Source organism: Labrus bergylta, chromosome 23 (genome assembly GCF_963930695.1).
Source record: "Labrus bergylta chromosome 23, fLabBer1.1, whole genome shotgun sequence".
Lineage (NCBI taxonomy): Eukaryota > Metazoa > Chordata > Actinopteri > Labriformes > Labridae > Labrus > Labrus bergylta.
In genome coordinates this window covers 5352784-5366243 of record NC_089217.1, presented here as the reverse complement: position 1 = coordinate 5366243, position 13460 = coordinate 5352784, and the positions used below count along the sequence as shown (strand labels likewise).

General features: G+C 43.0%; 1 protein-coding gene across 3 annotated transcripts in view; it reads right to left on the bottom strand.

Annotated features, from left to right (window-relative positions):
* The window catches only part of pawr (PRKC, apoptosis, WT1, regulator), a 52267-nt gene extending 39049 nt beyond the window's left edge, over positions 1–13218 (bottom strand). For 2 of the 3 annotated variants that reach the window (XM_029280041.2, XM_020647733.3), the window contains exons 1-2: positions 13074–13218; positions 12074–12823 (exon numbers count right to left, since the gene is read on the bottom strand). In XM_029280041.2, the coding sequence (XP_029135874.2) occupies positions 12074–12691 (618 nt within the window). In that variant the 5' untranslated portion in view covers positions 12692–12823; positions 13074–13218. The other variant, XM_065951359.1, reaches the window with a different exon arrangement.
* Positions 13219–13460: the final 242 nt, after the last annotated feature.

Sequence of the window (13460 nt, the reverse complement as noted above, 5' to 3'; positions counted from 1 at the left end):
GATAGGGCAGTGGACAGAGTCAGACATCCGGGAGGGTGAGAGTGGGGAATTGCATTCAGGAAAGGAGACCCGGGTCGGATTTGTACCTTGGCCGCCTGCTTGGGGGACTACAGCCTGTATACATGAGTGCATGCACACTAACCACTACTGGTGCCTCCATCAACCCTTCTTTCTACAATACTCTATCTTGCTCTTTGAGACACAGCGCTGTGTACTCTGTTTGAAAGTATTTTATGAGAGTAAAATACAGTAAACTTTAGTGTTCCTGAGAGGAAACTTGTCTCTGACACATCACAAAAACATGAGAAGTCTTTAAAAGGATGCAAGACTTCAAATGAAACATTAAAGAGACATTTATATGCTGAAGTGGCTGAGTATTTAAAGCATGTCCATTTACTGCACAGAGATTCAACATTACAGTTACAGAACCACTTTGTCAGCTTGTGACGATCGACACTAACAGAAAAGTTTCTCTCAATTGTTGATGATTCGATTTTTGTCAACATGCTGGAAGAGGATAAATAGCAGAATATTTCATTCTAGCTTTCCACTCAGAAAATCATTTTCTCACTAAAATTGGCCGAGACGACGAATAGTTTCCAAAAAATTGACTTTTATTGGATTCTCTTCCAGCATAGTAAGTGTCTCTGGAAAAATTAGGTCATTGTGCCTGGGTGTGTGTTTGTGTGCATTTTTGTGGCTTAGTTATGCACCTTGCCTGCTCACAGAGTAACACAATATACAGTATCGGAAACTGTAGAGGCATGTTTTGCATTCCAGCAGGACAGAGGCAGGAGGACTATTGTGTACAGAGGCCATTGTGTTTGTCCGCTGGCAGACACCAAACCAGACCATGAGTCATGCTAAGCACAGTCTGAACTCCACCACCAGCAGCTTACACCACAGGACGGGAAAGGTTACAGCCCGTTCAACACACACTTTGAATCAGCTCTAAATTCAAGCCCGGTTAACTTTTACAGTTCCTGCCGACCACGACAAAGACGAGTACAAGATTTGACACGAGTACATGAGCCTGGAAATGAAAAACTGGATCACAGTACAAAAGCATGCAGAATGTAAATAGTGTTTCCTGCCAAGAGACCATGAACTGTGAGAAAGGGAACACTGCAAATAAGAAATTCAATTTCACTTGTCAGTCTGGCTATATCAGATGGTTGCTCTCCTGTAAGCAGAAGAAATTGATTTATCAAATGTTGAGGCTGGTTGTTTCTGCAGGTCCTTCTGAAGAAAGGATGGAGCAAGTTATCTACATGAAAGTTACCAGGAAAAGAGTATAATTTAATAATCTACCTGGCAACGGGCCATCAAACAATACAAGTCTCAAACGGGAGGTAGCCAGCAAGTGGAATCAGCCAGATATGAACACTGAACCACAACAGTTGATAACAAAAGCAGGGCTGTTCTTAGTGATTTATTTCCTTTTCAATTAAACAGACATTTAAATTCAGACCAGATCCCTCAGAAGACAGTCAAAACTGAGCTATTTATTTAACCAGCTAAAGTCGTCTGTGTCGGGTCTCAGTCATCCAGGTCATGGGCAGTCAAAGCTTGATCCAAAGGCAACAGGACTAGATTATGCCAGCATCTACCAGTCATGCCTGGAAATAAAGGCACAACCGTTTCTGTCACTCAATTGCAGCACTTTTCTTTGTCCTTTCATGAATGGGACCCCCTTTTTATTTTTTCCACTCAGGATTTTGATTTGAGTTCTTTTACACAACTTACATGCACTTCCTTTGTTTAAATTGTGCACCTTCACTTTTTACAATACATTGTTTGTTTTGTCAAAGATCAATAAACATCTTTTCCATTTGTCTGTGTTCGCAATTTCAAGCAGCTTTAATTAAAGTTGCTTCACACGGTCAATTCAGCCACATATTCAGACAGCATAGACCCAGCCTGCAGTGCCTCCGCATGGAAATTCTCAGTTTTTGTGATAAGGAAGGTGCACTTGAATGTAAACATTATTCCATATAGAAGTAAAAAGTCAAATACTACAGACATGTTGTGCATTTTGATCACTGGGACCAATATGAAGTCGTTGCACTCAAGACGTCTCTGGTTTACTTTCAGTAACATTTTAAAAAATAATTCCCAGAGGTCTCTTTCTGTCCTCTAGATAACAGTTGGCCAACGACTGTTTGCAGCTGATTGTGTGACCTTTCACACTGACATGACAAAGATGAATCCGGCCTCGTGGAAAAGCAGAGCTGGTGACATCAGGCCATTCATCCTGGCCTGGACAGCTCCGTATTGGCTACTGGAGCAACGATGGCAAAGGGGAGAAAAATAGAGCTGAGGAGAAGGAGAGAGGAGAGGGCACAGGGGCCACATTCCCAGCTATACCTCATGTTTACTTATGAGCTTCAAGCCTGAAATCTGTGAATGCAAACAAATCAGTATGGATGCATGCAGGCTCGAGGTCTGACTTACTAATGAGATGTTTGAGGACGCAGCTGAGGACAGGCAGGATTTTTTTTGTTTTGTTTTTAAGAATTGGAGAAGGACAGGACAAATAGAAAATAAAACCATACATTTATAGGCAAAATGCCAGAAGAAAGATGAATCACAGAGAGAAAGAGACCAGACAAAAATATAAATAAAGAACCGCTGGTGGAGGGGGGAAAAAAAAGGGGGGTTTGTGATACAAGGAAGGAAGAAAAGCATACAATCAAGCAGGGTGGCTTGTGATGAAAAACCTATCTGTCACGCTGTGCAGAGAAGTTTCACCGGCTATGAATCTTTTAGGAGCCACAGGCAGGTTAATACCCACAGAGGAGAGAGGGATACAAGACGCCAAAAATCACTGCCCTGCATCTCTTTCCTCTGAATATGAAGGTTAAAGTAAAGGGGGCGAGTGGACCGACCGACCGACCCCCTGAGGAAACAAACATGAAGGAAATGACATGCTCTGTCTGTGCTTTGCTCAAAGTTTCGTAACAAGTTGTTCTCCACCGAGGCGTCCACGTTTGTGTCACCTCATCTACATCACTGAGAGCGCAGCAGAAAGCCAGAGCGCATTTGTTGATCGTTTCATTTCAAATTTACGTTCTAGCATGTGGGCATTTTTAAGTGATACTTTTCACACCTCCTTGGCTTTACATTTAGAACTGTGCTTTATCTTCTCTGTGATGTGCTGTCATTAATCGGTGTGATGCCCACTTGAAAACATTGTTAGAACACTAATCTTTTTTGCCTTAGTGGATTGTTCAAGTATGTAAAGATAGATGTGACTTTTTTTTTTTTTTTTTTTAAAGGCAGCACCTTGAAAAGTGAGGGCTTGAACTGTTGTTTCTCCAGCATTTAAATATTTGAGTACTGAAATCATCACAGCTATAATTCTGCATGATGAGAGTGAAAACAGGTGCTAATTGGGTGCCAGGGAGTAGAAGGTCAGAGATGAGAGTAAACACACAATCAAGGGTCTATAGTCTCTGCTCTGTTACTTCACCTTCCTCTTCAACCATGACGGCATTTTAAATTAAACAACGAGCAGAAGTCATCAGTTTAAGGGCAGCGAGCACGCTTGTATTAAGTTCTCACTTTAAAAAAAAAAAAAGAAGCAAAACAGACAAACAAGATGAGTAGTTTTACTATCAGTGTGTTTTCATGAAAGCCAAAAAAAACCTTTTGTAAATATGTTAGCAACAAAGTGAAGAATATTCTAGTTAAAAAACAGCTGATGACCTGATTATAAAGGTGAGGTTAACACCCACAACACAACAACAACAACAACAGCAGCACATGCAGCAATACACAGGGCAAACAAAGCAGAGGTTAATATGAGTCAGACTTGTTTGAAAACACGGTGAATATCTGGTGATACATGCTGGCATCATCGTTTGAGCGAGGCGGTAGTGACACGGATCTTGTTTAGTTTGCTTTCAAGCAGGTCTGACATCAGCGCAACTGAAAGCATGGCGCAGGCTCTTCAAACAATTTTCAGGTGTCTGACGTAGCATAGAGACATCAGAATCCCTCATGTTGGGCAGGGTACAGGCACCACAGGCAGAAAAACACTTATTTTATGATACGACGTTGTCATGTATTGCAAGCCGCCACGTAGTTCTAAATAAAGATTGGAAATAGTTGAAAATGTACCACACAATTTTGTAATAAAGACAGAGCATCAAAACAAAGTGCCAGCATGTATTTTCCCCAAGTATAGCAAGAGAGAGCTGGACTGAGAACATTAGGCTTTTTGAGGATGGTACAGTTTAAGAGAGCTTTCTCCAGTGTTGTGTGTTGGGTGTCAAACTGGCACACTGCCTCAGTAAACACACACACACACACACAAACCACAGAGACACTTCAGCTTCAAGGCATGAGCTTCCTAACAGGTAGCCCCCTTCTCTCAACTCAAGCAGCTTTCAGGCTCCTTTGTTGGAAAGAAAGGCTTAAAGATCAAGGCTCCGAGCGTTTGGCTGGTGGGAGCCACATATTTATTCAATTTCGAGGGTTCAGCTGCATTCCTGGGCTGTTCCACCGAGCTCTGTTTCCAATACGGTGTCCTTTTGAAGTGTGACTTTCTATGGCCGTTGTGTGCAATTATTCAAACAAGACCCAGCACATCTATCTTTAATAAATCTGTCACAAAGTAGAAGTTAAATCAATCCGCTGGTGTTGAAAATATTTTTACTTCCTTCTAAATGACCAAATAAATCCTCATGTGTCTTATTCTAACAAACCCGATTTGTTTTAGTTTAAGGGAAGCACATGTGCCAAGAGCATCATTACATAGTGGATTTTTTTTTTTTTGTCTTGAAGTTCAGTTTGACCTCTCCTTGGTAAGAAATGAGACGTATAATTGCCAAACAAAACACAGGGGAGACTCAAAAACATCATCCTATGCTGCCAACATTCCTCTCTCTGTCACTTTCCGTCTGAACCAAAACAGAAGGAAATGATGATTGTTCATCGTTCCTCAGGTGCAGGCGGGGCGGTAAAACCACCTTGTCTAGTAACAGAGATGCTTATCTGGGAGAGAAAGAATGTCTGAGAGGGATCCATGGTGACGTAACACACTGAGGCGGTGTGTGAAACCTGTTGAACTGCAGACAGAATCAGTCTGTTGGTGTGCATTCACTCATACAAATATCACTGAGGCTTATTGTCCCTCATGTAATAAAATGGCAGAGTGAGCAGAGGACTGTGGCTGCATGCAACATGAAGTATCAGACAAAAATGGACTGACTTCTAAGGAACTACAACTGGTGCCTAATGGGTTTTTTTTTTTTTCATTGAAATATTAAATATGTTGAATGGTTGAGTCATGATGCTGTTATTGAAAGGCAAATAAAATCTTAAATGAACTGGCATTGGAACCTGATGCATGTGCTAGAGCTCATGTTTTATAAGCTCTGGTGAATTTGACTGCCTCAGCAGTACAGTTTTGAATTCTTCCCCCGCTGCAGTGCACAGAAAGAGGCGAAATCAGGCTGACCGAATGATCACCAGAATTTTAAAAAGAGTCTCTAAGTAACTTTAATGAACACAAACAGATGCCTCATCGCCCAGAGTGGCCTGATAAGATCCGACTCACACACTCCCAACAGGCGTCAGCAAACACACAGGAATGTCCGACCAATAGGTTACAGACACACAAAAATCACATCACACCCCCACTAACTCTTCTAATCCATGACTCTGTTGCTCAAAACCCCCTGCCGTGTGTGTTTGTGTGCGACTGCGTGCTGTGAAACTAGCAAGTTCCCCCGAAAGCTAAGCACAGAAAACATCCACACAACCGGGGGAGAACTTGTTCCCCAAAAAGCAGAAAGCATGAAACCGATTATCGCTTATCGCAGCATGCGTCAAACTATGAGGATTAAACAGTAAATTTCTATAGGCTACATGTCAGTTACAACCACACACAACAAATCATGTTAATGGTCTCAGCGTGAGAGCTGGTAATGAGGAGGAAAAATACCAGAGAGGCAATTATGACAGAGGTTCTAAAGAATATGCAAATTCAAAGTGAATATAGGGTGCAAATCTCCTCAGTGAGGGTGGCTGCACTTGAACTTTCAGGGCTGATTTTAGGGTCAGACGAGGACAGGACGATTCACTCTGACTGTTTTGTCTTTGGGGGCAAAACATTGTCAAAGTAGATTTGGTTAAATATTTACACGGGTTATGCGGCACACTACGTTAAACCAGTTTGTTCAGCTCAGCCTCCAGAACATCTGACTGATGAAGATTCCACGTGATCAAACATTTCCGCTCTAATTAGAGGCTTGTTTTGAATTTCAAGAAAACGCCAATACAACTAAGGCAGTTGAGAAACTCGTGTGCCGCGCATGTGTACACATTCAGTAGTTAAATATTAGCCACAAAGAAAGCAATGGCGTCATAAAACAGTGGCCATCCATCATGCGGAGGTAGATAATATTAGACTCAGCGGACCAGATTTTTTGGGCTGAAGCTCAGATCTGAGCGCTCATAACTGTTGAGCTGAGAGGAGACGAGGGAGCGCCTGCGGGGGAACAGGATGGCCCGCTCTCAATTCTTTCACGACATGTGTGCATGCAACGTCAGGGCTCTGGGCAGTGCAGGTTTTGCATGACTGTGCATTCTGGTTCATGCATGCCGGGCAGCGGGGGGGGGAACTTTGGTAATCATCTACAATCTGTTCCGCAGCGATCCTTAACAGCCATAACTGAAGAGCGGTGACCTGGATAAAATAGGACTTTGAACTAAATGTGCAAATATCAGCAAATTCCAACAGTAAACGTCCACCAGAAAGGGAAGATTTGACTGTGCATGCCCCTTTTACTACTGTGATACCAAGGCCAATAACAGACTGCTTTCAATTTTTAATTGAAATTCTGAAGTCTAATTTCTTCAGGATTTTTGCTGCTACTTACTAGTACTGTTTATTTCCTACAGATACTAATGACGTGATACCATCTGATAGGCGTTATGGGCCCTCATCGAGTCAAGATGTCACTTCAATAGGAACCAAAGTTTACGCAACATTCCTACAAACTGAATCAAGCCACGTACTACGGTCCATGACGAGGGCGCTGGGTGTTTCATGAGGTGTTGAGAGACCCCTCAGGTGTCTGTATGGAAAAAAAAAAAAAAAGGGGCAAGCTGGTAATGGCTTCATCGCAGAGGAGGACGAGCAACGCTTTCTTCCTCCTCCAGATTTCCCACGCATTTCTCAGAGCGGATCAACTGGGGACTTTCTTCTCTCAGTTCGTCACCAGTTTGAAACGTTTGCAGTGACAGTGGCCCTCTCGTAAACAATCCAGAGTTCAGTCCAATAAGAGAGCACGGCAAACTTCACTTTCTGACACACGTGTGTAGTAATTAAAGAGTTTTGCATTCCTGTTGTTCAACTAACAAGTGAAAAGAAGGAAAGAAAACACCCTGCCCAAATAGCTCTGTGCCTACTTAAGTCCATGAGTAAATCCCTGTGGTATTTGCTGTGATGATGTGCCCTTGTTTGGAGAAGGTTTAAACAGCAAGTAAAACACGTCTTCACGCCATGCAAATTAACATTCTTGCATTCATTTGCACAGCTGTGAGTTTTGGATGGTTTTTTTTATATGTGAGTGAAACCGAGGATTGAGCAGGATAGTTATGCACAAATTGAATGATTTGCTGTGCAGAGAAAAAGTGTCACGATTCATTTCATACATCTTTTCTAGTAGTTAAGACAATTACTGCTTAACTTTCCCATGTTAGTGTGCTGCTGAATCAAACTGACATTCACAGCACTGCACTACTGAACAAATGCGATTCACATAACTTTTTTAACGACTCGAGGTAACTATAAAAGCAGAAAAGTCCTACCACAAGGACCAATAGTGCAACAAAAAGCTCCGACTTCAGTTTCTCCCATAGCTCCCTTTTCTCCAAGACTGGCAACAAGATACACACTTTAATATCTACTTGATTAAACCAGGGTGAAAGCATGCGTTTTCTCCAGCTGTACTGGTGCAAAACATGATCTGATGTTGTCCAAAACTTGCTCTTGGCATGACCATCTCCAAACAAACAGTATGACTTCACCCTTCACTGAACTTCAGCACTGAATAAAATGGAGCAGAAACATATTAGAGCACAGACAGGGCAGGGCTGTTTGAATTAAAGCAATTTGCTTATTTATGCCACAGGAGGCGGATGAAAGAGTTCCCAACTCAACGAGGCGTAACGCTTCACAGGAAACAACACGCATTGACATACACTGCCCTTAAGTAAGGGATGTCACAGTTTCAGTTGTTAAGTTTGCATTTCGCATTGCAGCATGCATTGTCCAATCACATGTTTTTAAAAATAGGAAAAAAAACAGACTGAAAATGTCCTGAAAATGTCCAAGCCAATAGCTGCCTTTTCATTAAATGTACAGTATAACATATTTATATTGAGAGACTATGTTTTTACTGGCTGTACTTTTACAGACTGCACATGTAAAGCATTAGCGTGAAATCTATTTGGCAAATGTCAGCTATCTTTAAAGGGCCTGACATATAAAGGCTTTGGGTTTGACAGAGTTGGGCTTATTAAACATTGACATGCCAGTGGGATTGTGGGGTCGAGTGAGAGAATGTATGTTGTATGAAAGTTTCCATAAAGACATTAAAATGTGAAACAGCTAGACTGACAAGGATCAGGCTAAACAAGGAGCCCCCTTGTCTGGCATGCCCTCCTATCAGCAGAGTGTTAACGGCCTGAGTGCTCCCAGTCGGCACTGTATGGGGATGTTGAACCTGTTGACCTCTTTAGTGACGCTGCAGACAAATATCTGTGAGGCTCCACGCTCGCAGGCGGCAGTCGCCTCTGTTGGGGCAGCTTCAGAAAATCCACATGAAACAAAGTTCACGCCGTCTTTAAAAAAAGGGGGGGGGGTGACCACCGCCTCATAACTCACAATGGTCATAAAATGCTGCCCATGAATCACCATCAGACTGCATGAAGCGTGTCCGACGGGAAACATGCTTAACATCACAACCCAAAACATTTTCTCGACGCTCCCACACAGTGATGCTCAGCCTCCCTCCGCACACTGTCACACTCGTTTCCACATTCCTCTGTTGCATAAGCGTGTAGTGAGAAGGTCAAAGGTCAGTATCAACAATAATCCCCCCCCCTAATTCTCAAGGCAGCAAGCAGGGTGACAGAAAGGAGACACCTTCCCAGGGCGCAGGAGGTCATACAGAATGATGCTGTGCAGAAGTGTCCATTCTTCAGTAAAGTATGAGGCTTTTATCGAGCCATTATGGCCTCAACGGGCAGAAGATTGGGTTCCCCCTGATTCTCTGAGATCCTGTTCAGCAGCTATTATGCTCCGCAGAACGAGCGGGGGACACAATCCCAGGCATCTCTAATCACATCTGTCCCCTCATATTCACATCACAAAAGGGAGTTTGTGTGAGGGGGAGTCTTCATTTGCATAGTTTGGTTGGTCCCAAATATATGCAAAAGAGGGAGAAAAGGAATTTGTGTTTATTTTTTTCTGATTTCCCTGAACTTGCAGAACTGCAATTCAATAATCTGAGAGTCTAAAAGCTTCTGTTATTAGAGCTAGATTTTAAAAGTGGAACATGGTGTTAATAGCCACACTCAGCTGAACATCAGATTTCAGTGACGATGCGTGACGTAAAATGAAGTCATCTTAGACAATAGAGCAGGAAGTGTGAAATATTAACTCTGCAAACCCGGGCCGTCCCAACCATGTCCTCTGTATATGGGGCGCATGCACTAACCACTAATCTACCAGCACCCAAAAATCAATCGACTGTCTAAGCAATGAATCATACGTGTTGCTAAATCTAGTCTTGTATGAGTGTGTTTTTCTTGACGTGGATGACTGAACAGCGATACTTCCCATAGGCTCAGGGACCCAAGAGGTCAAGGTCACCTAAGCCGGAACTTCTCTACGATATGACTAATGATATTTCTTGTAACAAACAGAATCAACATTGCTTCTGAAAAAGAAAAGAAAAAAGGATCTTTGAAGATATCACAGAAAGTTTGCCATCATGAGACCCTCAACAAAAAAGCAGAATTGCAATATTTAAGGATCAATTTAAACATTGTATCCATAGTAACCACCCTCAGACTTTCCTTATTGCAATTACAGTTCAGGATTTACCGACTGTTACGTAACTTCAAATTAAACTGCACCTGCTCATATTTGGTATTTGTGATCGGACATTCATTGGACATTCAGTGGACTCCAACTACTGGCATATTTTGCTATCTCACAGATAAGCAGCCGACTCCGGGAAATTCCAACAAACCGTACTGAAGCCAGGGCACTCCAGTGGAGATCAAAGCTTCCAGTTATTTCCCTCTGCCACACAAAACACAAATCAGTTCACCACTTCATCAGATGACCCCCCCCCCCCCTTGGTAATAGTCTGTTCGCTCACTTTACTCGATAATCAGCTGCCTATGGGCTCGATCTAACGTATCTGGCACAGCCCAGAGTGCTGAAGCCCGGTATTACAGCCTGGCATGTGACCAGTTTTCAAACGGCTTTGCTCGGCACTGCTGAGCGCCTAATAACAGGATGTGGAGCGCCAACCGAGGAGCTGGTCAAACTCCAAAGTTGTGTTTCCCTGAGGGCACCGGGTTTGAGGGATAGACTGGGAATATGGGAAGCAATGTGGTCGTGATGTATCAAACCACCATCAGCTTGATAAATAAACTTTATCTACATTCAGATGTGTACATTTTGAGTGCTTTTTTTTTTTTTTTAAAGTGTGTGATTAGAAAAAAAAAAAGGAAAAAAAGAGTGCTTGTTGTCTAGGCACAGCCTCATATCAGAGTTCCTGCATGTGTCTGAACCAGGAACAGGCAAGTGTGACACGACTTTAATTCAATAACAATGAGCGCTCCAACCCCAGCCACCAGCAGCAGACAACCACTCCCTCCCTCCCCTTTCTCTTTCTCTTTCTCTCTCGCTCTCTCTCTCTCTCTCTCACCCTCCTTTCCCACATCTGAGCGCTGCTTACATTTCTCTCGCTACGGAGGGTCGATTAAACCAGACACATGTATGAGAGGAATTTGGACACTTCTGGACAACAGCCCCCCCCCACACACTTTTTTTTTTTTTTTTTAGAAGTGAAATACTGATGGATCTGCAGCACTGAGGGAAAGTGTGCTCAAGGGAGAACATGTTCCAGCATGTTGTACAAGTTGTTCAGAAGAAACCTAACTTGAATTAAGTTATAAAAGAGAGGGGCCAAATAACAGCAGTGCATACTAACCCTAAAAAGGGCGCAACAAATGCAAACTTAAGAACCAGTCTCAAAAGTTCACCTTGTCACCTTGCACCAAAGGTAACCCCTGAACTGGCTGCTATACGTCTGCCTGTGTTTGGATGTCCAGATATGTAATTTATAGATATGTGAGCACAAGTATAAAAAAAGTATGCCCACTCTTTATGTTCAAAATCAAGGAGGACCAATCTTGTAAGCTGATCTAACCCTATCACAAATGTACATGTTAACATTTGGCACACATGTCGGTGATGACAGGACATGTTTGAATTGCCCCCGCGGGGACAAATAAAGTTTTTGGAATTGAATTGAATTGTAAACGTCTTTAAATTTGTTGGTCTTGTATAATCGTATCTTCTCCAGTCTGTCCAGTCAATGTAACTATTTTAGAATAAGCTGTGACATTCTGTTTTTGGAATAAATCCCTTAATCAATTCAAATTTTCTGAGATTTAAAAAAAACAAAATGTGATTAAATAATGTTATTATATTATAAATATCCCACTTTTAAACACTATTTTCACACTCATAACTCTTTATGTATCAACTTAATTCAACAGAGTGATGTTTTTCAAGAATGTTATAATTGTAGTGACACTTTTTTTAAAGTTATATTTCCATCTCTTAAACGACAGAAAGCACTTCACCTTCTGTGAAACATAAACAATCCTCTATCCTGCTTGAACAACAGAGCTGTTCTACAATTACAGGAATCCCTGTGGAGATGTAAGCCAGGAGAAAGTGGGTCTCTCAGCTGAAAGTGACACATTCACACACACACACACAAAAAAAAAAAAACATCATCTTGGGTTGACTCACCTCGTTGGATGGTAAGCTGACAACACCTGTTGATCTCCTTTTTTCCCTCATCTTCCTCTTCTCGATCTGCCCTTTCCCTTTCCCCTTCCTGGCACTGGGGCCGCTGCTGTTCTTCTCCTTCACCTTGCTGGGTGATGGACTCTCCTTGTCACTGTCATTACACGCCATGGGACTGGTGGAGTCCGGGGACACACACTGAGCCGGCTCCATATGCTGAGGAGGGGCCTTCTTCAGGTTGGTCCCCGGGGTGAGGAGGGCGGCGGCGGCGGCAGCAGCGGCGGCGGGGTGGTGGTGGTGCGTTTCCTCCTCGGGTCTCTTTAGAGCCGTGCCGGAGGAGGACCGAACCAGAGGGGAGGACGGGTGGAAGTTTCCAGCGGAGGCGGTTCGCTCCAGGTTGTTGGTGAGCTCGTTGCCCGGTGGTGGAGCAGCGTGGCGGCTGCTGCTGCTGCTGCTGCTGCTGCTGCTGTTTGTGTTGCTGGCACCCAAAGGAGCACCCAAGGGAGCACCAGTCGCTGCGGCAATGTCCCCCAGCATTTTGGCTCTCATTTTCTCCCGTTTAGCCTTCCATTCCTCTAAAAAGTCTGTCGTGGGACTTGACTTAAATCCTCCTGTTGCCATTATCCCTTTATATGTCCGTAAACGTGTTAAAACCTTCTCTTAAAGTTTGATTTGATAAAAAAAAAAAAACTTTTAGGTCTCAGCTCTCGTCCTAATGGCACCGCATTCCTCAAGAGATTAACCCGGGGGGTGCTGTTGACAGGTAGAAGGACAGTAAAGTCAGCCACACCGGAAACAAACTTTCAATTTTCTGGCACTTTCTCAAAACCTTTGTAGTTTGTCTCTACGTCATTTGTGTCAACGTAAACAATAACTGTTGGAGGTGCAACTTTCCGCGTATCTCCAAAGATTCGTCCTCGCGTAAAAGTTGCACAAAGACTTCTAAAGTTGATAAAACACGAGTGAAAAAAAAAAAAAAGTTTGAATTGAGGCGCAAACTCACCTGTTTCAGTCACCAAAGTGCTCTCTCCGGTGTGACCAGGTGTATCCGTGCTCCGCTCTGATGAATGGCGCTTGTCTCGGGCGCTGCGCTCGTGCTCTGCCCTCTGGCACCGCCGGGTGAATCCGGAAACTAACGAATGAATCCGAACTGAAGCCGAAGCAAAGACAGAGCTCGGCTGTTAAATGAAGGCTGTGAAAAAGTCCTTTAAGGCTCGTTTCAAGACGGTTTATTGGTACTTTTAGAAAGTTTCACGGTATTTCTGTTACCTGTACAATACATTTAATCATTTATTATTATGATTATCGGTTTTGTGTTAATATAATAGAATAGAATATAATTACTTTATTGATCCCAAACTGGGAAATTACAGCAGCAGGTTGTCCAAAC